The sequence below is a fragment of the Sapajus apella genome, unplaced genomic scaffold (genome assembly GCF_009761245.1).
Source record: "Sapajus apella isolate SASKATOON/1434 unplaced genomic scaffold, GSC_monkey_1.0 scaffold26, whole genome shotgun sequence".
NCBI lineage: Eukaryota > Metazoa > Chordata > Mammalia > Primates > Cebidae > Sapajus > Sapajus apella.
Window position 1 is genome coordinate 22,609,763 of NW_022436966.1, and position 27,604 is coordinate 22,637,366.

At 34.3% G+C, this 27,604-nt stretch overlaps 1 protein-coding gene across 31 annotated transcripts in view; it reads left to right on the forward strand.

Moving 5' to 3' along the window:
• The window catches only part of NRXN1 (neurexin 1), a 1,131,792-nt gene that overhangs the window by 490,800 nt on the left and 613,388 nt on the right, over nt 1-27,604 (forward strand). For 22 of the 31 annotated variants that reach the window (XM_032292205.1, XM_032292206.1, XM_032292219.1 and 19 more), the window contains 3 exons: nt 6,642-7,025; nt 13,822-14,025; nt 16,610-16,636. In XM_032292205.1, the coding sequence (XP_032148096.1) occupies nt 6,642-7,025; nt 13,822-14,025; nt 16,610-16,636 (615 nt within the window). The remainder of the gene's footprint in view (nt 1-6,641; nt 7,026-13,821; nt 14,026-16,609; nt 16,637-27,604) is intronic. The other 9 variants (XM_032292211.1, XM_032292222.1, XM_032292224.1 and 6 more) reach the window with 1 other exon arrangement.

Here is a 27,604-nt window from a genome sequence, read left to right on the forward strand (position 1 = left end):
AGAGGAAATTAATAATTTGGCATCTTATTTTATACACTGGTGTTATGAACTTAGTAAATATCAGTCAAACTTGGGAAATGAAACCACCCTCTGTAAATCTACCAAATCTCCTCTTTGGGCTTGCCTAGCTAAGGGGCAGACCCTGGACTGTGGCATGAGTTGCACCCTAAGGAGATAGGCAGTTAACTGTCCACACTCAGCCCTAGTGACCCTTACGGTAGAAAGCTGAGTGGGAATCTGTGAAACTTCTGCAAAGTACTATTTAAGTTGCTATGGAATGTTATTTGATTGATAGTCACAACCTTCCAACATTGTGCATGATCATGTTTAAAATACATATGTGTCTGTACATCGCTATGAATGTGTATGTGTGTTTATATATGTGCATTTATTAATACTTGTTGTGTTTAATATATAAATACATGCTTTTGGTAAATATGTTCAGGCAATTCAAAAAACTACCTAAGTGAAGAGTTCCCTTTACCATACAATTCCCTCATTAATTTACTCTGTTCTTCCTAGATAACCACTAAAATAATTTGGCATTGAAAAATTCCCAGGTCTTTTTCTAGGCATCAGTATCTTTATAAATATATTCACACATATGAAATAATTATGCAGCTTATTTTCCATAATCAAGATTATAGTTTACCAATTACTATGTGTCAAAAAACTTACAGAGAGCTTTTTCTGTGCCATTCTTTGTAGTAACAACATATATACCTTAGCTTGAACAAACTAATATTTAGTTATTTCTCTATTGAAGAACATTTAAATTTTTACTTTTTTAAACCTTCACAGTTTTAAACTAGTTTACAGATAATGCCTTCATACATGAAATCTTTGTGTATATTGGTCAGAGTATCTCTAGGATTGATTGTGAGAACTGGGATTACTGGATTAATTTTATTTTTAATTTTGAAAGATAATGACAGGTTAGTTTACTAACTGCTGTTTCAATTTACATTCCTATCTACAGTAAATGAGATACCTTTTCCTCCTTATTCTTCCGAATACCAGATAATATGAAACTTTTAAGTTTTTGTCATAAGATTTCTGTTTGAATATATTGGTTTAATTCCTGAAGTTCCCAGCTCACAGATTAATCAAGTAAGCAGAAAACAGATGGTAATAAGCAGAGAACAGAATATTAATATGGTATTTTTGTTTTGTTTTCAAATACAGTTAATTTTATTTCTATAAACCTCACAGCTGATAGTGGTTCTAAAAAAGATACAGAGAAACTTTAAAAACCACTCATAATCACACTATCGCCAAATCCCCACTGTTAAAATTTTGGTTCTTCTTTAAAATTATTTTATGAGAATCATATATTTTACATTTTACATTATAACCTATTATCAATGTTATATTCTGTTTTTATTACTTATATTGTATCTTTTTAATTGAGTTTGAATTTGGTAATAGACTACGAATTTGGCAAGTAAATTTGTAACTCTGAAATCTGATTCTTTTGTATAGGGACAGGTGGAGCAGGATGATATATAGACAAAATTGATATTAATTTAAACAATTCATTTAAGCAGTAGTTTAAAAATTGTTTATTCAAAAAGGAATCTCAGGAATCCATCTAGTAAATTCCTTTGTTTTGCATAAGAGCCACATTGAAGCCTAATGAATCTGTCCTTTGGCTAAGCTTGCCAGCTGGTTGGCTGAAGAGCTAGAGCATCTGATCTTCTCACCAGGAAAAAGGCTTCCTTACTACAGCACATATTTTCTACTCTTCATTTCCTTGTAATTTAAACTTTTGAAGTAATTTAACTCTTGACATCAACTTATTTTAAATCTCGCCTTCACTCCATGTTTCTTCTCACCCTGTAAACTAATCTCATGGAAGTATAACAGCCAGTAAATATGGGATAGAAAACTTAACGGAAACTAATAAGTAATGAAAAACTCCTCAGTATGTGGTAAAAGTCATTTCCACTTTTATAAATAAGAGCTCTTTTAAACAGTTTTTTTAACCTTTGCATACAATTTTACAAGAAAGATAAATTTATTACTTATTTATGAATATTTTTAAATACTACCTTGTCTGCTTATTGACTTTGTTTTACCATTTGCATATGTCATTAAAAAAATCTTTAAATATAAGACTATAATGTGACGCAGCTTCTACATTAAAATTATAAAAGTCGTATGTGCACAAATAATTTATTTTTTAGTTGCGATCCCATCCCTTTAAAAAGCAAAATGGCATAGTAGGGTACATTGGATTCTTAAATAGTGAAGCATGAGACACTGATCTGTATAAGATCTCAAATATAATTACTGTTCCCCAATTTTAACAGCCTGAATGTAACAATGTTTACATAAAATATTTAGTTAATTTACCAGAAACTTCAAATATAATTATAGCAGAAGGGGTAGAAGGTATGAAAGAATGTACCTATTCAAAGAAAAACATGTCAATATTTGTAGCTCCTGGAAGAAGATAGAGGGATGACCCATTAATATATTCAGATTTTTGTTTTCTCTTAAGACTGTATTTATAAAATTTATTTACCTCAGCCTTGGGAAAATTCTCATTTTCCACTTATATATAGAGTTTGGCAACTTCTCAATTGTCTTCAATTATCAATGAACCAGTTTTAAATATTAATTTGATGTGTTCTTTGTAACCACTGATTTTATAACTCAATTATAATAAAATAAGCACATGGGAACATTAATATTTAAATTTCACTATGCTCACATGTATGAGTTAAATTGGTTTAAACTAATTCGAATTCTGTGATGACTCTTTTGCTAGGTGACTATGTCCTTTGATTCATATCCATAATAAAAATCATTAAGGAGATCTGGGATTCAAATCCCTTACTGGAAATGTGTCTATTTCAGGACACATGTTTAGTCTAAAATATAAATTTCTATTTGCATTTGTCTCAGTAATAAAAGTTAATTATTATTTCAAACTGTTTTTACTCCATGAATTTTCAAAATATAAAAATAATTGTTTCCATCCCACTTGAATTAAGTTCTTTACTTTCTGATTATTTGCCATCTCTTTTACAAAGATTTTCTAAAATACAAGTTCATATGGATTAGCAAAGCATATAGATAAAATGGTACTTGATTTTCAGCCCTATTTTCTTCATCCTATGTTGTCTGCTTGCATAATTTTCCAATGACTGGTATCTGATACATCCATCTGCCTGATGTGTCTCCTTAACTTTGAATCCAGAGCTCAATTTAACTTCTAGTCTTTCTTGGATTATATTTGAGTTAAAGGTAAGACTATATTCCTTTTCTTTCTGTCCCATATTTTGTTGCTTGTTCTTTCTATGAGAACTCTAAAATTGTCTATCAGAGGAACAATAAGGAACTTACTCTTCGTGGGAGAAACTTACTCTTCATGATAGTAACTCTTAAATCTGTTTTTTTTTTTTTTTTTTTTTGTACTGTGGGTTACAACTTTTCAGCTAATGCTGAAATCCATTTGATGGTCCAACATTTGTTTAAGTAAAGTAATATAATGAGAGAGAAAATATCAAAGTGGTTCAGAGGCAGTGGAGTTAATTTTTTTTTCTTTTAAACACTTGTTTCTGTGTGTGTGTGTGTGTATGTGTGCGTGTGTGTGTGTTTAAGTGTGCAGAGGGATACTTAAAAATTGTGATCTTTATGACTGTGATCAGAAAACTCTAGTCTAATGAAAAAGTTATAGTAAGAATCTTACCCTGTCTATATCATCAAGCACATTCATAAAAAAACTTACATGAACTTTCTTACAATACTTTACTCAAAGCAAGCACTAATGCACCGTAAATAAAAATCAAGAGACACAATTAATCCATCCTTACTGTCAGACAGACTGTCATGAATGAATGTCTAAACCACCAGGCAGCAGTTTTGCCCCTGAGAGTCAGTACAGATACAGTACATCAAGGTATAGAAACTAAATGGAAGAGGTGGAGAGGGTGAGTTGCAGAAGCCACTGAATTTCCTTGTCTCAGGAATCCTCCAGGAATCCTCTTTGTGTCAGAATTATAATACCCTGAGTACGGACAATTCAGTCTTTCCAAGGGGTTTTCTTTTACCCCCTTCTGAGCTGAATAAAAAGAGCATATGGGAAAACACACCTACATATATGTTACATATATATGTATATTTGAATATATCTGCACTCTTGGAATAGTTTGTCATTGTTCATTTGCTAAGTCCTGTGTCTCCTAACATTTCCTCTCAATAGTGGTTATTCAGTTCGTCAAATCCTCAAAAATTATATTGCTTTTAGGAAGCCTTATTGAGCTAATTGGAAAACAGAGTAACATCCCTCTCTCTTTTATCTTAAGAACACGTCACTTTGGCTGGGTGCTGTGGCTCATGCCTGTAATCTCAGCATTTTGAAAGGGCAAGGTGGGCATATCACTTGATTCCATGAGTTTGAGACCAGCCTGGCCAACATCACGAAACCCCATCTCTACTAAAAATACAAAAATTAGGCAGGTGTGGTGGCATACACCTGTAATCCCAGCTATTTGGGAGGCTGAGGCACGAGAATTGCTTAGACCAGGAGGCAGAGGTTGTATTGAGCCAGATCCTGCCACTGTACTGTAGCTTGTGTGATGGAGCAAGACTCTGTCTCAGGAAAAAAAAAAAAAAGAGCATGTCACTTTGTTCATTGCATGTAACTCTTCGCTTTCCATGATATGTGCTTTTTAAAGTGTCCACCTTTCATTTTGTCATTAATAGACACTCTCATCTTATTCTACCTTACATTAGCTACTTCAGAGAATAGGGACCATCTGTTTATTCACTTCTTAGGTATTTTGAATAGTGTCGTATACAAAATGATGCTTTAAAAATACATGTAATGATCATTCTATTTGAAATAGAAAAGAGTCCCCATTCTCTCTCAATATTACAAATTTTATTTCCTCAAAATGCCATTCTTTATATTTTTCTAAATAGGATTTTATGGTGCCCATATATTTCTAAATGAGAGTTTTCTTCTAGACACTTGTACAAATGTGAACAGTAGAAATGAATCCTTTGTTCTTTTCCCTTTTATCTGCTTCCCTAGGAAATCTCTATTTTGCTCCCCTCATTGGAAGGCCAAAATAGCAATGCCTTTCAGTGTTTCTCCCCTAGGAGCTTTTTCCTTTTCTTTCTGTGAAAGTCTAGAGAGACAAATATCCTCGTAATGACTTGGCCACCTGAGCAGTCTCTGTCAGTGCTTCCATGGCCTTCTCCTTCGCAAAGGCAGACCCCATTACATTGCCCAGATCCAAGGGGGCCCTTCTGCTGGGATTTGGAATACTCCTGGACACAGTTTTGGGGCCCGCAGACTTACATCCTTAGTTAGACATGTGTTTTCACTTGGGGGCGGGACTTTGGTATTCTGTGTAGCAACTAAAATGCATCTCCCGACACACACCCTACCCACCCTCCACTTCCTCTTTTTGTCTCTACTTCTGGACCACACCTCCCATCTCCAGGTCTCGCTACCCTAAATCCCTGAGGTTCTATGCCTGTGCCCCAGCATGCTATCAGACCTTTTCTAATACTGTTTCTCTCATCAGACTCTTCCTATCCTGCCTTATAATCTAGAGCTGAAAAACAAATCTGGGATAATGTGGTTATGGGTCCATGCGGTGTTCTGTTTGGGTATCATAGCTGCATTTTTTACAAAGGTTTTTCTGAAAATAGAATATTGGTGGAATTTTTGGTAATCTGACAGTATGTATGGAAGTTTTGATCAGGAATTTGCTTTTGATATTTGTTTTACATTTCATAGATTCCACTAATATTTTTCTGTGATCCTCAAATGATCCTGTGTAGATGAATACCTGCTTATCCCATACTTAGGGCTTAGAACCTATGTATTCATAAACCAATAAATTTTTCTCCTTAACAGTTGGAGTAAGAGAAAGAAAGCCTTATTAATTTAAATAAATAACTAGTTTGGTTTAAAAATAAGGGAGCAATTGATTTTGCTTGATTCTTTTACTGAAATACAATAATGAACATTTATGCAGTACTTATTATAAACCATGAACATTACTAGTATTATTTTATTCAACACTCAAAGCAACCTTATCAAGTTGATAATATTATTATGCCCATATTATGAATAAGGGAAACAAAACTATTTAAGTTAGTCAGTACGTTTACATAGCTAGGAGTAATGAAGTTAGTTTTTGATATAGGTAATCTGTCAAACCATTGTGCTCAGAGTAATCAAGCCAGTTAAAATAGGAACATAAAATCTTTCCTTAGTTTGCAGATGAACATTAGCTTTGAAAACAAGCACTAACCAAGAGGAATATGACTTTCTTCTAGAGACTGCTATAGAATGCCAGTTTCTTTATGTTTACTGCATGTATACATGCATTGGCTGAACTGTTAGAGGCTCTCAAACACTATTTGTTGGCTGTACACTTTGGTTTTCATTCTCATGTTCAAATGGAACCATTTGGTTGTTCTGCCTTATTTCTAAAGTTACTTAATTCCACAGATTTCTTAATTTCTCTGGGAAATACCAGAAAATGGGTATAGAAAGAATAATAATAATTGTCTGCCTCCAAGGACTTCACCATTAAGCAGATGAAAGAGAGAAAGGTAATTAGAACACATTGGTGCTTTTTAAAGACCTGTGTATTCTCCTCTCTTTGCAATAGGTACCATTTCTGTCAACACATTGCGTACTCCCTACACTGCTCCTGGTGAGAGTGAGATTCTGGACCTGGATGATGAGTTGTACCTGGGGGGCCTGCCAGAAAATAAAGCTGGCCTTGTCTTCCCTACTGAGGTGTGGACTGCTCTGCTCAACTATGGCTACGTGGGCTGCATCAGGGATTTGTTCATCGATGGCCAAAGCAAAGATATACGGCAAATGGCTGAAGTTCAAAGCACTGCTGGAGTGAAGCCCTCCTGCTCAAGGGAAACAGCAAAACCGTGCCTTAGCAACCCTTGCAAAAACAATGGCATGTGCAGGGATGGGTGGAACAGATATGTCTGTGATTGTTCCGGAACAGGCTATCTTGGCAGGTCCTGTGAGAGAGGTAAGATTCTAAAACCCTGACAGCCAACTCCCTGAGATGAAAAGTATGTTAACTGTTGACCTCAAACCTGAACTGACCATTGAAACATAATGTATACTCGACTGAAGTAAATTGTTTGTTTAAGCTGAGCAGCCATACCTCACATGGATTACTAATGAGCACTTAATGTTTTTCAAAGAGCTTGGTTCTGAAAGGACACCACTCTTAAGTATAATGCAGGAATAGAAATTTGAATCTTTAGTATCCTCTAGAGTATGAGCCTAAGATGTATTACAGATAATAACTGCTGTCTCTTTTGCCCAGTTTTTCACTTCAGAACACTAGACAGGAAAAGAGGCATGAATTAGGCATACCTATGGCTTCTAGTGCTGATACCCATGCTAAGAAATAGCAGTTGAGGCAAGCTAAGCTGTGAGCTGCAATGTCCCTGATACAACCGGGTGAGACTTAAGTTAGCCTGCTCATTTCACTTAGGTCAACTTACAAAAGTGACAATATCCTCTCTGAAAAGTAAGCTGACTTTCGGTCACCTAAGGTGCACCAACGTTTTTTGGAAGTGTACCCTAATAGAGAAAGTACTTACCTTTGGCTGGGACCTAACCAATTGCAGAGGATTCATTTACTAATTTGCTATTAAGGCTTAGCTGTGCCTATTGAAGTCCTAAGCAGGTACCACATCTTTTGTTGTAATAGAAGGCAAACCTACATTTAGTTTTTCTTTTCCTCTCCCATTAAAAAAAAAAAAGGAATGAGGATTCAAAGAAAACTGAAGGATAATAGCTGTCCCAGTTAATCTGCAGAACAGGCTAAAGGAATAAATAGCAGAATAAATAGATCTGGGCTTATTTTTCCATCGACCCAGTGTTTCGGATAAATGCTTTAGTCATTACACCCATTGTCACTTATTTTCAACAATGGAACTAAAAATCAATATTAAAAAATATTGATGAGTTGTTCCATTGTTCTTACCTGTTACAAATAACATTGCTTTATTACATATTTAGCCTAAAAGTACCTAGCATCTATTTTTAAGCTAAGAATATTTATTGTTTTCCTTTTTTTTTATTCCTGAAATAATTTAATTCATTTTGCCTAAAACTTCCTAGGAAAAAAGGGGTTATTTTGTGAAACCCAAAATTGAAATGTGATTTTGGTTATTTATCTTAAAATGGAGGTACATCAACTTATTACTTCTATGATTAATATTAAAAAATATAAATATTTAGTAGTAATATATTAATCATGTATTAAACTGCTTACCAGATGCTATTATTATGTGTCATGCAATTAGATGGGTCAATAGGTGGCTATTTTATCACATAGACATAGATATATTCATTCATTCTCCTTATGATAGGACCTAACTGCAATTTCTGTGAATTGTCAATACAGCTTAGCTATTTCTGTATCATTACTTAGTATGGAGTATATTCTTTATACATTTCCTCTTTGCATTTTGCTTCCCAATTTTAGTTTGTTTGTTTAGTTTTGTTTTTGGAAATTGCCAAAATGATGAAAAATGTAGCAAAGCTTGCAAGGTACAGTACAGTTAGGCATACATGAGATTAGCGGACTTGCATGATTTAAGGTTTTGTTTTAATTTTATCCCTCAGAGAGCTGCCAGTTATTCTGATGTCTCTTAGTTAAGTGAAACTGGAAAACTCAACTGTCTCATGAATTACGGAAGCTTTCAGTTAAATATGCGTGGTGTACCACCCTGTGGCAATATTCTGCTACTACATATGGCAAAAATAAAAATAGAAATTGTAGACCTTTCAGAGCCAGCAACACAGAGAGGAAATATTTATGTATTGCAATGATTAGAAAAAGGGACAGCAAGCATATGTAGATTTGTAAATGAGAATTTAATAGCAAACTTTATCATCGGGATTCAGCATACATTTTTATCTGATAGGAGGCTGGAGGTTTCTGTTGATTTCTTTGCTTCCAGGTTGGCTGTGTACTGAGGAAAAATGGTCATTTTGGGGTGGTTCTTATTACTGGACCACCCAGTGTATTGTGAGGCGTCTGTGCTTTTCAGAATTAATTTTCTTGCTCACGTTAGGGTGCCTCCTGAGAGCAAGGGAAATGTGTGAGGGTTGTCATGCTCAATACCACGAAAGTTGGCTTCTTTCCAGCTCCTAGCTCTTATATCCTAGTTCAGTTAATTCAACATCATGCCTGAAACTCTGAGTTTCCAATTTAAAAGAAGGGGCTTTGAAACTGAGTTTCTTCTCCAGGCACATATTGGTCACATAAGGCTGTTGTTGATCAAATAAGAGCTGACAAGTCCTGAAGTTATTTTTTAAAGAGCACTTTTAAAGTTATTTTCTTATTATTGAGCAAAAATTGATGATTTATAATTTATGAAGATAATTATTCAAAGTAATTAAAAAGCATGTTCAAATCCTTGGACTTAGAAAGTTCAGCATGGAGAAATTGTGTTACAATCGTATTACAGGAGATCTTTATCCTGCTTAAGGAAGTAAAGGAGTTTATAAGAAAGAACAAAATACTTGCTAACTTAGGCATATAAGAAGATGGTATTTTGCTTCACATGTATTGATTCTATAAGAAGGAGTTGTATGGAAATAATGTTCAATGAATAAAAGTTAAATTTAGCACCTTCCCTTCTGCTTTATTTTTAATGAAACTGCGAATTTGTGGAGACTTGATTATATAAAAATCATTCTCAGTTATATGTAAGAATAAGAGCATTGATATAATCAGAGGTCTACTTTATACTGTTTGTTAAAATTCCAACAGATGGAGGGACAGATGTCAGAGCAATATAATTTGGCTGCCTGTCTGATTTTCATCGTTGTTCACAATATGTGACTGCCTTTCGGCAGAACTGAGCACAGGTGTACACTTTAGACTGCAACAAAGAATAATGCAGAAGAGCAAATTTATCAAACTTAATGACAAGGGAGAAGGAGATATAGAAGACAAAGTTGAAACTGTTTTTCTCCTCCAGTGGGAAGTATTATACTGGAATTAGCCTTTTAAAGACTTATTGCGTGTTTTAAATGACAAAATAATTTTACTAATGTTCAAGGATGCTGCCAAATAGCATAACCTTCAAATGTCAGAATGTTGTTTACCATTTATTTGGCAACTCTAGACTACAACCCTGAGCCTTTTCTATTTCTTGTCTAATTAAACATTAGCTCTAATTATGAGGAATCATTTAAGCTTTCATTTGTCGTTTATCAACAAGTTATTTTCATATTGAGAATTATTTAAAATGACACTTGGGGACACTCAAGTTTTATTGCTTTACTGTGTTATTTCAGTCCTGCAGCTCTTTGGAGAAAGTTAAAGGCTAATTATTCTGATTACTTTTTCTTCTCTGGATTGTATTTCACACTATATTTATGATCCATTGTCAGTCATCTATATTTCTAAAAGGAGACATCCCCATTTAGTTTTCAATCAAATTAAGCTACTTTTCATAGAAGAATATAAGATGATTTCCAAAATACAATTATTCAATAATAGAGCCTAGCTGTACAGATTAACTACAGAGGAGAGAGCGAATACTGTTTTCATCTTCTTATCTGTACAATACTGAAGTAACTGAACACATGATAATGGCTTTTACACTTTTATTCAGGTATTTGTTACTTTATAGATATGAGTCATGATTGGCTAGTTTAGGAAAAGTAAAAGTAAAGATCAAATTTGCTTTAAAATTATACCACGAGCACTTTTCTCTCTAGAATTCACTATAACTTTACACCCAGGTTTTAATTATATCTTCAGCAACAGCAGTTTGATTACTTGTACAAGCCTTTGACTGCTGGGATTGTACTCCCATTTGGGAAGCTTCTTACCTAATAGGAAAAAATATGATAAGGAACTACTATATTTTTGAAGACCATATTTTATTTTATCACTGCCTAGGGCATTGCCTAACCATGAGGCCTCTATTTTGATAAACAGGCACTTCCCTAGCCTATCTTCTACAGCCCAATTTTGACCTTCAAAGTGGACTTTATTAAATACTTTGTTCATGCACATCACTGAAATTAGATTTCACTTGCAATACCAGAATAAATAATTTCTTTGGTAAGCATTTACGTAAGCTTGGTATTCAAATTGAAATTAGCTCACTATATATATGTGTGTATATGTGTGTGTGGAATTATTGATTCAATTAATATTTATGGAGGCTCTGATGTGGGCCTGGCATTCTGGGGGCACTTGCTGCTGACAGAGTAATGCATATGAGAGATTGATCTCTGCCCTCAAGATACTTGTATTCTAAAGAGCAAATACAGATAATATTATACAAACAAGAAATGGTCATTAAAAAAATGAAATGGTGAGTAGATATTGAATAACTGGAGCGGATAGCAGACCTCTCTAGAGTAACATTTGAGCAGAGGCCTAAATGCTGAAAGAAGCAGCTATTTAAAGATCTGGGTTGAAACGTTTTTAAACAGAGGGATCTGAAAGTGCAGACACTTCAATGAGAGTATGAAATTGGCGTATCTGGAGCTCACTGAACAAGAAGTGGGAGATACTTAAAGCTGAGGCCAGAGAGATGGGCTGGGGCCAGGGTCACACTGATCTTTACAGATTAAAAAAAGTGGAAACACGGTTAAGGGAGCTATGACAATGTTCTAGGTGAGAGATGAGAGCAGAGCCTGAGGCACATTAGTGGCAGAGATGAGCAACAGTCAATGCAGAATGTGGATTGGAATTAGAGCCTATAAGACTTACAGACTTGCAGATACATTGGACATGGCAGAGAGAGGAAGAGAAATCAGAAAGGTTTAGGTCTGAGCAATGGGACTATCACATTTACTGAGATGGAGAAGATTGAAGAAAGAATGTTTTGAATTTGTTCATTCTCAGAGGGTGTGAATTAGGAGTTTAGTGAGGTGCCTATCATATTCCAATTGAGAATTTTCCATAGGCAATTGATGTTAGATCTCAGGAGAAAAGTCAGAACCCTTAATAAGTATTAGAGGAGTGAGCATATGAGTTGACTGAGATCTCTTAAGAGGTAGGTGGAAAAGAGAAGGGAGCTAACCTAAGCAGGGAGACCTGTAACCCTTGGTGCTTAGAGAGTTTCTGGATGCTCACTTAATCCCATGAGGGTGACAAATAATGATTAAAGTCTTACAGAAACAGTACTTGACTTTCTGAAAGATAAATTTGCAAAACCACAACTCTGAATATACTCCTAATGCTGAACACTGTTGTACTAGTAAAGTTAATTGTTATGCTGTGTAAGTCGGCAAAAGAATGAGAATTTCCTGGTTCATTTTAATTCCAGGTATTTTTCTTTATTAAGTGATATCCTGAGTTATTGGAACCAATGAGAAAGCAAATAGATTCATGCTTGTTTTGCAATGTTCCACTACCATAATAGTGTTTAACACTAAGGAGTGCTATTTCTTAAAGCCGTCAGGTTGTCATCAACAGTGTTTCTATTCACTTATTTGTGTGTTTAAGGCAGTACTAAGCAACTTCCCTATTGATGCCATCTACCTTAGTTTTCTAACAAACACCCTCCCAAATTTCCAGTCCCACCCCATGCTTATTCAGTGTAGCAAAGGCACAACATTATTGCTCTGGGTGACAACTTAACATATTCAGGACACCAGGGTTGTGCTTATACATGATATTTAGAGTTACTCCCCTTCTATAAATTAACCTTAGAAGGAAGTAACAGTTTAAGCCTTCTTAAAAAATTACCTTGTTAAACATAATGTCTCTAAAGAACCATTATCTGTTGTTTGGTAATATCAGTTTTTCTTTTGAACATCAATTTTGGTAAAGTATTGGCCTAATTCCTATAGTTAAGCCATATTTCTTTTTTTTTCTTTTAAAAATAATTATATCAGGGCAGAGATAATGAAAAAAATGATGATAGTCACTTCTCCTAGAACTACATGCTTTTAGGCATTAGAAGTCTTCTGGCAGTACCCTCTCGTTGTGCAGATGAATAATTCAGAACCAAGGCAAGGTTGACTAATTCCACAGAACTAGTCAGTGAGCTCACCATACATAAACATGCATTGAAAAGTTGCTGGAGGCTGGGTACAGTGGCTCGTGCCTGTAATCCCAGCACTTTGGGAACCTGGTGTGAGAGGGTCACTTGAGCCCAGGAGTTTGAGACCAGCTTGGGCAACAAAGAATACTTATCTCTAGAAAAAAGTCTTAGTAATAACCTAGCCTGGCATGGTGGCATGTGCCTGTGGTTTCAGCTACTCAGGAGGCTGAGGTGGAAAGATTGCTTGAGCCCTGAAGGTCATGGCTGTAGTAAGCTGAGATCCTGCCACTGCACTCCAGCCTAGGGGATGGAGCTAGACCTTGTCTCAAGCAAGCCACAACAACCATCCAAAAAAAAGAAAAAAGAAAACCAAACCAAACCAACAACAACAACAACAAAATAGCCCCACAAAAGTTGTTGGTGTTTCAAACTAAGCTCACACTGTGGCTTTACAAAAGAACGTGATCTTTGCTCTTGAGAAGGAGGAAATCATAATCAAACACTCAAATCCAACATGATTAATGCTACAGGTAGACAGTGCTGTAGGAACAACAAAAAAAAGAAACTGCTGATATCTCTGTTTCTGGGCTGTAGCAAATATCTCACAAGAGAAGTCCTCTATTGTGACTTCTCTTTACGGCTTATAATTTTGTTTATTTCTGAAGAAGGTGAATTGATATTATTGTATTGTGTTCTAGAAGTCTTTGATAATAAATGATCCTTTTCCTTTTTAAAGTATTAATGCACTAAAACATCCACAAGCTTATTATATTCATTTTCCATCTCTAGAGGCTACGGTTTTGAGCTATGATGGGAGCATGTTTATGAAAATTCAGCTTCCTGTAGTCATGCACACGGAGGCTGAGGATGTGTCCTTACGATTCCGATCCCAGCGTGCATATGGCATTCTGATGGCAACCACTTCTAGAGATTCTGCTGATACCCTCCGCCTGGAGCTAGATGCAGGGCGTGTGAAACTGACGGTCAATCTAGGTAACAACCTGCCTTCCCCCATTGAACTAACACTTTTTACTTTTTGTTCAATTTTGCCTGCAAACATTGATCAAGTAGCCTGTTTGCCATGGAAAGTTAAACACCTGATGGTCTTATTTCCATCATTTGAAGTAATTTAGGTTTGGGGGGGCATCTTTTTATTTTTATTTTTTTTATGTTTAACATAACTTACCGTTTTGTGATTTCTACCACTGAGGGTTCTTAAAAGAGAAGCCATGTATGTCAGTGAGGTTAATTGAAAATACAAATTATAAAGCCTGATGTTGCCTCCAGCTGAATTTTCTGTTGCTATATTCACTGACATTTGGATCAGTTATAGGTGACATCCTTGCAGATAGATAAAAATGTGTTTGCTTAGAAAAGATTGGCACAAAATATCAAATTTCTACTTTGCTATCTAGATGAACAGTTACCTATTTTAATACTTGTTCTTATTCTACTCCATGTGCTTCTCCTTTGAATAGTCACCTTTGTGGTACCCCATCTTTTCTGTTTTGGAGTACTGTGTGGTGGTATTTTGCTATCAAACAGCGATCCACAACCCTTCAATGCCCAAAGTCTGCGGCCCTTAGCAAACAGCCATGAGAACACTAGAGACACAGGCTCTTCTACAGAAAGATAATGCTTTCCTGCTTAATTGTAGCATTAAGAAAGACTCATTACAGTAAAACCTCACCAATCTGGATGAATTATGGGGGGAAACCAGGCTGAATTAGGAAAAAGTCTGAATTGCAGATTTTTAAAGTTGTTTAAGCAGTTTTTAAAAAAATATATACTCAAAAACATAATAGTTTGGAAAGTCTTATCAAGGAAAGGGCTCTCTAGGCTGGTTGGATAAGAATTATTTATAATTAGCACATTTTTTTCATGCAAACTGTGCCACCAATGTAAAGTATTGGAAATCAGTTTTCTTCCCAAACTTGGCTTTTCAAAATCTTGTTTGTTTATGAGTTTAAATTTTTTTAAAGAGATCGTTGCTCATACTGAAGGAAGCATTAATATTCTGCCCAAACTTTCAGTATTATCATTAATTCAAAATAAGAAGAGTCAAAATTAATGAGGTTTTACTGTATTTTTGACAGTGTTAAACACACATAGATAGAAATGAATAAACAGAGAGAGAAAAATAAAATTTGAAACTACGTAGATTTACTACCAAAAAAGATTAATAAAATGTGATGAGGTAAGGCATTTGTGGAAACCCCACCTACATTTTCAAATTGTGCTGGGCAGAATGATAACCCATAAAATATATAATTATCCCATTTGTATCTTATTGCATGTAATTATATTTAATTAATATTAGTGACATGAAGTTAAACAATAAGGTTAAAAAATACTACTTTAATAACGAAGAGCACTCTCATTTACTGTTCTGTTAGAGTACCCTCTAGTGACAAGGACAGGTTACTACAAGCTAATCAAAACAAATCGCCTAATTGCAAGCAGTAAAGCTGCTGTTAGTCAAAGTGCAAACACTCATGAGAATTTTCCAACAGCAAAGCATTCTGTAGAAAGAGTTGTGTAGGTGCTGGTCCTTGGCTGCTTGCAACCACTTTTCTGATGCGGTTGACGACACATGACAAACTCAGCTATATGGAAACAGAATCTAGGTTTCTATTTTTTATGTTCCTCAAAGGCATTAAATAATAAAACCAAAACCAACAAATACGTATATATATATATATAATAAATATGAAACATCCTGCATAGTCTTTTAAGAATAACCACTGTAATTACAGTTTGTGTTGCCCATACCAGACATTCTGTTCTTATAGTAGCTGCTTTTATATAAAGCAAGTGTAAGAATGGGAAAATCCAGAAAGGGAAAATCAAGGGAAGGATGACACTTATTCCGTAGCGATGACATCGTTAGCTCCTCAGAGAGGCGTAGGCTTGTGTGCTTTGAATAACTACTGCTCCTTAGCCACCAGAGTTTCTAAAGGAAACATACAGTTGTTCTTTCCTCCTCCAATTAACGCAAGGTGTGGAATCCAGCCAGCGTCTGGCAGTTATCTTTTTATGCCCAAGCAAATAAAATTTAAAAACAAACCAAAAACCATTAGGATAAGATAAGAATAATTTTAACTTGCTTTCCATGTGACTGCTGCAATTCTGAAGGATTCTGTTGGCCTTTGTGGGATATTAGATTTTGGAGGTCCAAGATGTCTGCGCCTAGCTGAACTTGCACTGTACCCCATTGTGACGGAGCACTTTTACATTTTGCTGAAAATAATGATATGTTCTTTCACAGATGGGGAGAAAGTTGCAGCCAGTCTAAGCCAAACATCTTTGACATTTAACAACTCTTTACTTCACTTAGATTTGTCACCATGTAGCTTTGTTTGAATTGGCCATTTTTAAAACTTTCTCTTGTTGTTTCCAGTGTTAAACTTTTATAACAATACATCTGGGCTTTAAAAGTATGTAAAGAATAATGATATGGAGTGGCCATATTTGCATGTGTCTGTCCCCGGAAGGGTGGACTGTAATTTTATTGGATGTCTGCAGCTATTACCTTGAAGGATGAATTTTCATTTTTCATCTATTCTTCCCCATCTAGATTGTATCAGGATTAACTGTAATTCCAGTAAGTGCCTATTCAAAATTTTTAAAATGTTATTCCTCCATTATGATGTAAGCTAGTCAAGATAAAAAGAGATAGAAAGAGAGCAAGAGAAATGTGTTTATAAAACTCATGAACTCACTTTTGAAGTATACCAGTCCATCATCTGGGTTGTAAAAATTCATTTTTAAATTTCTACATCTGAAGACGTTCCCACTGCAGTTCCTACCTCTATGTGGAAAAAGAGGTGACAAGCATTTTGTAATAGAATGTGCCAGTACCTTATAGACCTGTAGATACTGCAAGTGGCATTTGTGGACTCCGGTTGTTCTCTTCATAACCAAATAGGAGAAAATATTGTGGATCTTATTTTCTTCTGTCTTTATCTTTTAACTCAAGTACAAAAAATGGTTAATTCCTCTGACTTCAAGAGTTATTATTAAATCCATCTAAGAAGTTTTACATAGACATAGAAAATTACTTGTCTAAAATATTCTTCCTTGATCATTAAGAATGTTTATATGATGAATTTTTACATCCTAATCATATCTCTGCAATAATAACCAAAACCCTTCAAATTTGTGACATGCATGTGAACTGATGAGTCTGGACAGATGTATGGACTGAGTTTTCTTTGAATTTGGACAACAGATCTGAAAGGATAAAAGGACTGTGATTTTATTTTGAGTTGTAGCATTATCTTAAGAGTAAACTTATTTATTTCTTTACATAAATGCTCAGGTTTTTCCTTTCCAGGTTTTGCTGATCACATTAGGAAACCTCCAATGATCACAACACAAAGTCATTAGCAATTTAAATAAAATGGTTCTAACAAACATCTAATCTCTTCTTGTCACAGTAAAGAGCTTTTTTAAAATTTTCTTGGAACAATGCTGAATGTGAGTTGATGGAATCTACTCCCCAAAACATTGGCAGTGTTTTCAAGTGGCAATAAGGCATCCTCTGAGACCACACAAAGGTCTTAAACTTGCAAAAACAAAACCATTTTCCTAGTAAAATACATACTTTTTCAAACACTGTGCCTCTTACAACTCATAATTGTATCCATATATTTTTAATATTCTTTTAAAAATAGCATTAAAATGAGTTTGTTCAATCACACCAATAAAAATGTAGCAGAATCATGACTTATTAAAAAATAAGTTAATAAATTATAACCAATATGTCAGGCATTTAAAAACATCTCACACAAAATAGGTCCTAAAAATAGCCTGTCAAAGCTCTCACATAAGTGGAATTTTTCAAATATGTGTCATCACTTCTGTAACTCTATTATAACTTCCGTGCATTCCTAAAAGAAATACACATTTTGCACATATAATACCAGGTCTAGTTTGCTTTCAGCTCTGGGGCATAGATGCAGGCAAAATGGCAACTCACAACATATTCTCTGCCAAAGCCAGATCTGTGCCTCACAGCAGCTGTAGGATTTCCTGATCCCTCTTGTATCTTAGGAAATCCATGTGGGGACAATATTCCTTTCTAGACCTCTATCTTAGGTACTCATTTTATTTTATTTATATGGAGCATGCAACAAAACATGAATTTTTAAATTTATAACATGTATCTATGTAAACTACAGCAGTTAATGAAAATTATTCAAATAACATGATTCTGTATTCTGTGGCTATAGCAGTGAGTTTTTAAATGTATGTTTATAGTATAATTACTGCTGTTAGACTCATTTGCCATTTGGCTTATATCATGAGACTCTAGTATTGAGGATAGTCTTATTTTTCCTCTGGATATTCCACAGAATAATACCTTTGAGGACAAAGGTTTTTGCTGCTTAGTGAATTGTTTTCCCTTTTTAAAGAGTATGTGATACTTGAATTAAATTAATGACCGTGAACTTCCAGTGTACACATCGGACAGGACTGCACATGCCTTAACTTGACAGCAGTCACTGGAAGGAACATTACATGAACAGGTAACATTTTCATTTCCTTTGTCTCTGTTTTATTTGGGGCATAGGGGGCAGGTGTAGTGAGAAACTGAAGTTCCATAAAAAAGACTCACCTTTGAGGAAAAGGAGAACTTTACATACCAGCTAATGCAAACCTAACTCACAGTGATTAAATGAGCAGCGATTTCTACTTGAAGTGCATTCTGTACTCAATAAAAACTAAATTAACAATATCTGTATCTCGGTGTAACTTGCAGTTTAATGAAAGACTGATTTATTACATGTGTCCTCCATGAGCCATAGAGTTGTCTGAAACTAAGAAAATTAATGTACATTTATTAAATTACAGCTGATAACACCACTATCTCTAAAAATTGTACCATAACTATGATATCAACTATATTGTTAAATTAATATGAAATATCTCAATTGATATCTTTTAAGAAAATCATCACAAGTAATATACAAAGTAAAACATAAAAGATTATCTTACATTAAAACTAATATTAAACGCTAAGTTATTAAGTTTGAATGGAAACTTCCTCAGAAGCACTTTTCTACATTTACTTAAAATTGTGCTGTTGCTTCCTGTAGTCATTTTCGCTTTCCCCACCCCACCACCAAGTTTACAGCATCTAAACTTTTATGGGAAATATATACAGTGTCAGACTACCCAATCTTTGCTAGTGAAGAATGGGTGGTAGGTGAAGAGGGCAGAGGCTCTGGCTACATGTATTCAAACCTGCAGGACTGTAAGAGATGGCAGGTATGTTTCTTTTTCAGCCACTCCTGTGCCAGTACTTTAGATGCAGTGACAGAGTCTTCCATGGACAGTGTAGGGAGCAGCCCAGTCTTAAAATTTCCTCTGAGAAAGGGCTGATCAGAATTCCAAGCATTATCTCTGTGAGACTCCTTATTGCTGCCATTTTCCCCCTGGGAGGAAAAGCTGTCAAGCATTTTTCTATGTAAAAAAAGAGCCTCTTTTCATTTAAAAATAAAAAAAGCTTATTTTCAGATATAGATAGGGTACTTTCTCTAAAAAACTATCTCTGTGAATAAAGGTCATTTCAGTGCCAAATATATGTTCTGATCTTTCAGATTACAAACAGAATGTGACTACACACAATCCCAGACTAATCCCGGTTTATTGATACTCATTAGTTTATATCATTGCTAAAGTACATTCATTTGCAATTTGGGATTAGATTAAGTTCAGTGTTTCCAAATTCATGGGCTGCAAGGTCAGCACAGAAATGAATTATCCATGGCTCACCACTCTCTTCTGTCCAGGCTAGGAATAAAAGGACAGTCAGATTACCCTTGCCTCCTCCATCATGATTCGATAATTTTATATGGAAGTTACTAAAAGAGACACCATCATTTAATGCAGATAATTTCTTTCTTAGACAGTGAAGGATACTTTAATAAAGGTAGATGGAAAGGGGCTATAAAGTCACATTCTTTTTACATAAAAAAGAAAAACTATCCGAATTAATGAAGGAACACAAATAGTAGACTATTTAAAAAATCATCAAAAAATCTGTACTAACAAAAACTAAATATTAACAAATTATTGCCGAAACCTTAAATCATATTGAACAAGGTGCTTTTGTGACTAGCACGTGAATTATTTGTATGAGAAGATGAGTGTTTTACAGTCTCTTGCCTGGTCCACAGTATTAAAAGTCATTAAAAATGATAAAGAATGCAGAAAGAATTTTCTGTTGCTTGTGAAATTTTCTCAAGTGCATTATTAATAGGTTCTGTACAGGGCATTAGTCTCATTCTGCATTCTTTATATCTGCCAAAGCACATAGCCTAATGTCAATCTCACAGTTACAGTAAAGGTCTGAATTTCAAGTTTAGTGCCCAATATTTCCAAACAATACATCCAAACTCATTAGGTTATGTGTTTCTACTTAATCTTTTGTGAAAATTTGGCTTTTTTTTTTTATGACATACTGCATGATTAAGTAGTGCTTTTTTTTTTCTTTCTCTATTCTCTGGTAACCTTAAAAATTGATAGTGCTATAATCTTTTGAGGTTTAAATCCATTAAAAGTTTGAAAACTAAATTTGCTCCTTTCAATTATAGGTAAGTCCTAACTGTCATATTAGCAACTACTTTAAATATGTGGTGGACCCAGGGAGGCTTTTGTGTTTCTTGGTTTTGTTATTGTTTTCTATTCTTTTTGATTTTCCAAATCAATGGTGTAATTGTAGAATGACCTTCTTGTCCACTGGAAGGCTTAGGGACACTTCATTTGTTTGTTTGTTTGTTTGTTTATTGAGATGGAGATGGGCTCTGTCATCTAGTCTGGAGTGCAGTGGCACAAATCTCAGCTCACTGCAACATCTGCTTCCCAGATTCAAGCAATTCTCCTACCTCAGCCTCCCGAGTAGCTGGAATTACAGGCATGCACCACCATGTCCAGCTAATCTTTGTATTTTTTGTAGAGATGGGGTTTTGCTGTGTTGGCCAGGCTGGTCTTGAACTCTTGACCTCTGGTGATCTGCTGGCCTTGGTCTCTCAAAGTGCTAGGATTACAGGCATGAGCCACCACACCCAGCCTCAGGGACACTTCCACATCCATATGAAAATAGATTTAATTAACTCATGATCTCTGGGGCTTGTTTTGTTTGCATTATTTGGTTTTCTTTATGCCTTATTACATTTGTCTCTTCTCCCACCCATCTGCACTTCCTTTCTTTCTACTAAGATTCATTCTTCTTACTTCTCCATTTCCCGTGTTGTTTGTTGTTTCGGCCATTATCTTTTCTCTTGTCATCTTACAAGATTAAAACTCTTGGGGCTAAAAAAATATTTAAGTAGACCTTCCAACTACTTTGGCTTCTCATAGATAATGGTTTATTTAAGAGGCAAAGACAACAGTATTATAGATAACATTAGTGTGAACAAATTATCAAGGGTTGAAGTTCAATTTCTATTTGCAGTCCAGTGCCCAAGTATTGGATAGAAGGGACATCTAAGGACAAGTACTTAACCTCACTTTGGACTTGGGTATAGGAAAGAAACACTTCACATAGTGTGTTACTGAAAAATGTACTTTGATGGATGTCTGGAGTAGATAATAAGATCTTTGTATTATCATTTTATTACCAGAATGAAAAGATCAACTGGATATTAGTTATCACCAATTTTTATGTAGCTAAAAATGGAAAGCAATAAAAGAATGCAAAATGTCAACCACTGGCACTTAAGCCATATTAGATTGCTTTGATCAGGCTGCCATTTGGGAAGCTACTTAAAAAGATATGAGGAAATTTCTGGGGGCTGAAACTTGTTAACAGAAAGTAAATACTCAGTTCAGAGTCGCTGCTTGGTGCCTGAGAGCAGAGAACTGTAAAGGGAGGCTTTCGCCTCTGCGTTCACACAGCAGTCACTTGATTTGTGGAGTTCTGTCAATCATTGCCTGTCAGTGACTGGCGTTATCCACCTGTCTAGGAAAGAAGCTGCTGAAGGAATAAGGGAAGTTCAAAATATAAATATAGAAAACAGAAGTCTTGCTGGTCTTTATTGTTGTTGCTGTTTTTTTACTGAAAGCCTATGTGAAGGAAAGTAAAAGAAAGTTTATAAATTATTTTCAGCAAAAATCTAAGAGAAATTACATGTAAAATGTAAAGAATGAGCATAGATTTCTAAAAGAAAACAACTAAAAACAGGCAAAGGGTATTGGCACATGGCAATGAGTCTTTAGAAAAATATCAAAATTGGGACCGGGCACTGTAGCTCAGGCCTGTAAGCCCAGCACTTTGGGAGGCCAAGGCAGGTGGAATACCTGAGGTCGGGAGTTTGAGACCAGCCTGACCAACATGGTGAAACCCCATCTCTACTAAAAATATTTAAAAAATTAGCCCACCATGGTGGCAGGTGCTTATTACCCCAGCTTTTTGGGAGACTGAGGCAGGAGAATCATTTGAACCTGGGAGACAGAGATTGCAGTGAGCCGAGATCACGCCATTGCACTCCAGCCTGGGCCACAGAGCAAGACTTCATCTCATAAAAAAAAAAAAAAAAAAAAAAAAAGAAAAGAAAAGAAAAATATCAAAACTGGAATAAAAATAAATGGAAGCCCATCTGAATTAGCCACATGTTTAAACTTATGAGAATTACAAAGGACAGTACAGCTTTCATTGCATATTTAGATGGCTACATGGATTAGGCAACTGAACAATACTGTGAGTGGTTGAAAAGTAGATGGCACTGGTCTATTTCAGTGAATAATTATTCATTGCTTATATGCAAATATAAAATGCTATGATGGTCTAAAAATCACTCTCTTGTGCAGATTAATCGTGCATCTTGAAACCAAGCACAGTTATTAATTTACTCACTTTAAGCGTTTCCTTATTGATACTGCAAAGACTCTTAAAGTAATGCAACATTCTTGAGTGTTGACCGAATTGATCAAATTCTCTTCAGTTGTTGAGAGATGGCATTATAACAATTGCCTAGGTAAAAAGTGTAATAAAATCCAAGAAAGATTTAGAAGAAACATTTTAAACTTGATATTCCCTTATTAGTTTCTGTGAAAAAGGTGTTTCTGTTCTATAAACAAATATCCCTAAATCTAAGAGACCACAGCATGTTGGTCAGATGCTTTCATTTGTCGTGTTGTTACAAAGAGCTGTTTCTAAACATCCCCCACTTCCTCCATTGTTTTGAGTTTCTTCTCTTCTTTCCTTTCCTCTCTTCTTTTCTCCCTTCCTCCCTCCGTTTCTTCCCTTCTTCTCTGTTTCTTTCATCTCTTTCACTAACTCTATACTCTCTATATGTTGTATATTCAACTTCGCTAGAAAGAGAATCTAGTGAATCCATTACTTACCCTTGTCCTGTTGGGCTAATCTTTCAGTTTAGGTCACCCCATAACCTATTCACTAGATCTTAGTTTTGTGGTAGGTGATCCAGTTGGTGGATCTGATTGGATCCTCTGGTAATTCAAAAGCTGTCATTAGCGTAGAGGCCACATGACAAAACTCTCCTCAAAGCAGAGGTAGGAGCAGCAAGCTTTCTCCACAAGCATCTTTTCTCTATGTTGTCTGACTACAGTTGTTTTCTGTTTAGCTATAAAATACTCATTAGAATTACAATCTGTTCAACATATTACTAGCTAACATATGGTACATAAGTCAAGTGGCCAAAGCTCTTTAAATTATGAGATGATCAGAGAATTTGGAGATTGAAATGTTCTGTATGTTCAGAGCTCTTATTCATTTCTTTTACTTATTATGAATTTGAGCAAAAAGCAAGATGGATCTTCACATGTACCCCAAAACCTAAAATGCAATAAAATAAATAAATGGGAAAAAAAAAAGAAATGCATTATGAAAACAGCATTCCTAAAGATAAGAAACACTAAAAGGCTAAGTTACTTTATTGATTATCTATTATTACTTTTTCTTTGAAAACATCATTCATACAATTGTGGAATTTTTTCACTCTCCAGTTGCACTTCCCAGGAGATCACTCTAAATACAGACTTGAAATATTTTATGCTTAGTACTATTGAAATAAATTATATTTCAAATTCAATTGTCCTTTTCTAGAGATAACTGTTATGGTTAAAATTGCTTTAGAAATTTATGATTTAAGGTATGAATTTTTTTTAAATAAAAGCCCTTTTAAATGTTGCTTATGAAGAATGTAGGTTTCTAGTGAAATTCACTCATTAAATTTTCAGAAACATGGAGAAATCAATCAGCTATAAAATCAGGAAGTTTCCAATGTAAATAGGCATGAACTTCTGTAGAACCTGAAGAATTCTAAAACATTCTCCATTTTAGTAGTTGCAAAGTAGACTATACATGTAAAAATTAAAGCCAAAATATTATAGAATTAACATGCTATAATGACACGACTTAAGGTTGCTTTTACAGACTTTTTATGAATTATAAAAGTTTCTAATTATTTAATCAGATAATGCAGGAGTTCTCTTAGTATTCAGACCTATTCATCTAATAGTGTTGAAATAGGCAGACAAATGTGGAGTTAGACTAGTATGATGATACAATAAATAAAAATCATAGAAACCCCATAAAATAAATTCTGTTTAATAAATCAGCTGAGAAATTTTATACTGCTGAATATAATATTTTGGTAATCAAGTAATTATGCAATCAATTAAGTAAAATTAGTTTCGCTCATAGGCAGTGAAGATGTAATCAGTATCTCCTATTTTTTTGTTATCAATTATAGAACAGGCAAGGTACCAAGGAACCATAATAACAAAATTGCTTTTTTATTATGTTTCTAGAAGCATATCTCTCAAAATGTTTATAGTATCCGCTGGTGAGATTGAGGTAATTTTTAGTTTTTTGTTTTTATTCATCATCTATAATTTCTGCAATGACTTCTTTTCTTTGCTTTTATGATTAACAAAATCAAAAGTGGGTAAAAGTAAATGCTCTGTTAAAATATAATTTAAACCAATTCCACCAGGATAAAGCCACACTAGAGCATATATTTGTATCATGTCATGTACATTTTAAATTTATTTAGAGACTAAATTTCCTACTAATTTTGACTTTCAAACTAGAATGAATATCTTTCAAAACAACATTTTGTTCCTAGTTAGAAATAATATTCATATTTGTAGGCTAAAGAAACAGAAAATATACAAAAGTAGCTGAGGATTTCAATTTCCACAGAAAAGTTTTATTAATGTCTTAAATGTCCTTATAGCACATAATACTTGGCACATTATGTACTCAATATAGAACACATTGTATAATGTGTGCTTCTTTAAAAATATAGAGCCATGGTATAGGAATGTTTTTGCACCCTGTTCTCCAATTTTAGCAGCATGTTATAAACATTATGTCCTATCCTTGAATAAAACATACAATATTTTTAAATGTAATCTATTACTTCTCTTAGATTTTATGCCAAGGTGATGTAAAGCATTTCCAGGTCACTGAGCCAGTTGAAGTAAGATATAACAGCGAGGAAAAATATATGTACCAAAGGAAATTAAACCATGATTCTTCAATGATCTCAGCTTTCTCAGATGATAACTGGTTGGGAGCATCTGTAAACAAGATCATGAGAAATAAACCAGAGTTGAATAGCCATACATGAGAAGATGCTGCTAGATGTATTAGTGTAAATTGTCATTATTGACTGTAACCTACTAATAGAAAGTCTAACATAGTCTTACTTTAGGAAGATCCAGCAGGAACAAGCACAGAGACATAACTCAAGATTTCTATCAGTTGTTTGACCAGCTCCAAGGATCATTCAAACACTGTGTCTTCAAATAAACCAAGTTAATTTGGCCTAAGATTTCATTGCTAAGCTATTGTTATAGTGGAACAATTGCCATTTTATAACATTTCCTGGAGCATAAGGTGAGCCATTCATTTCAGAAGACATTTGTCCAAAGATAACTTCAAAGAATTAATTCAATTTTTTTAATTACTAAAATAAATGGTCAAAGAGAATCATAGCACTCAAGCTAGTGACTAAAAGCTAACTGACTAAATAAGCCAGTGATGATTACAGAAAGCAATTAAGTTAGCACTATTATTACAATCTTAAAATTCAAATAAAGAAGGATTTAGCAAATAATTATATTATTGCTTAGAAAAAATATATTGCATTCTAATGTTCACATGATGAATGGATTAATAATGATGTACAGTTCGTCCATAGCCTTCATTTGAACAATCATGGTGTAAATAAACCAAAAGAAAACAAGACAGATGAGATGTTACCATTCAACAATTGTCACATTTCTTAGAATGTGTTTCCTTTAAGAAAATAGGTTCATAAAGTTTAGAATCAATTCTGAGAAATAGATTTCTAAGCATTATAATAACTTCCCAGGGAAAATAAAGGAAGAAAAAATAAATAATAAAGACAGAAACTTAGGTTTATTTTTTTCTCTAATAATGCTTCTTACTTTTGGAAAAAGTTTGTACTAGAATATCCAAAAATACTGAGGGTGAACTAAATGTTGTGAATTCATTCTTGTACTTAATAGTATTCAGCTACCCTTATGTTAAGAAGAAATAGAAAATAAAAGACAGGTAAATTCATTGACCTTGAATTATGAAAAAATGTACATCCTTCTTGACCTCATAAAAATAAATGCTATAACTATTACAGTGGTGTATTTAGACATGGAATAATATATTTAATTTAAAAAAGTACATTTGTGACTGTAATCCATGGCTTTTTTAATGGAATATCAATAACGTTTCTAAATGCCCAAATGCTCAGAATCCATATGCTTTTTGATTTTTTTTTTTATTCAGACAACTTGGCATTGTGTAGGTATTGTATAAAATGCATTAAATGAGTATTAGTATAAATCAGCATAACCCTTTTCTTTCACACTACACCAACACAGAATACATTTTCTGTTCTTAATGCTCACTTAAAAGCACATTGAACTATTTAGTACTCAATTTTATATTTGCTAGCAGTCCTATTATGTGATAAGCATTCCTTGGAAATGACCTTTTTAAAAAATAAATAAATAAAATCACAGTCTAAATTTTTACTTCCATTATATTAGGCTTATTTTATTATGCTTCTTAAACTTGCCAGTTGAGCTAGATTAGATTTAAAGATGGCTAGTTTTAAAACATATATTCTAGCAATATATTTATTTAATTTGTGTTCATTTTTACTGTTATAAATGTAATTATATTCTTGAAAAGTAAATTATAATTCTTAAAATGTATGTTTTTACATTGAAAAATATTTACATAAGAGATATTTATCCTGGTCTGTCATAAATGGGTACAATCAATAACAAAACTATAGAGGCTACATATTTCTTAGTAGATGATTTTAACCTTGTTTATTCATTTGCATAGGCTGTGATATTTAGACCAGAAGAAACAAAGCAGGAGGTGAAGCATTAAAAAATACTGAAGTTTGTTTTGTAGATAATAGAATAAGTTTAGTATGATTTAGGAAAACGGCAGAAAAGTCTCTGATGGGTGTTTCCAGCAACTCTCCAAGGTTATATCCACTTGAGAACAAGATTTATGTTTTCTTATAATTAAATACTTATTAAGTTTTGAGTTCCCCAAATT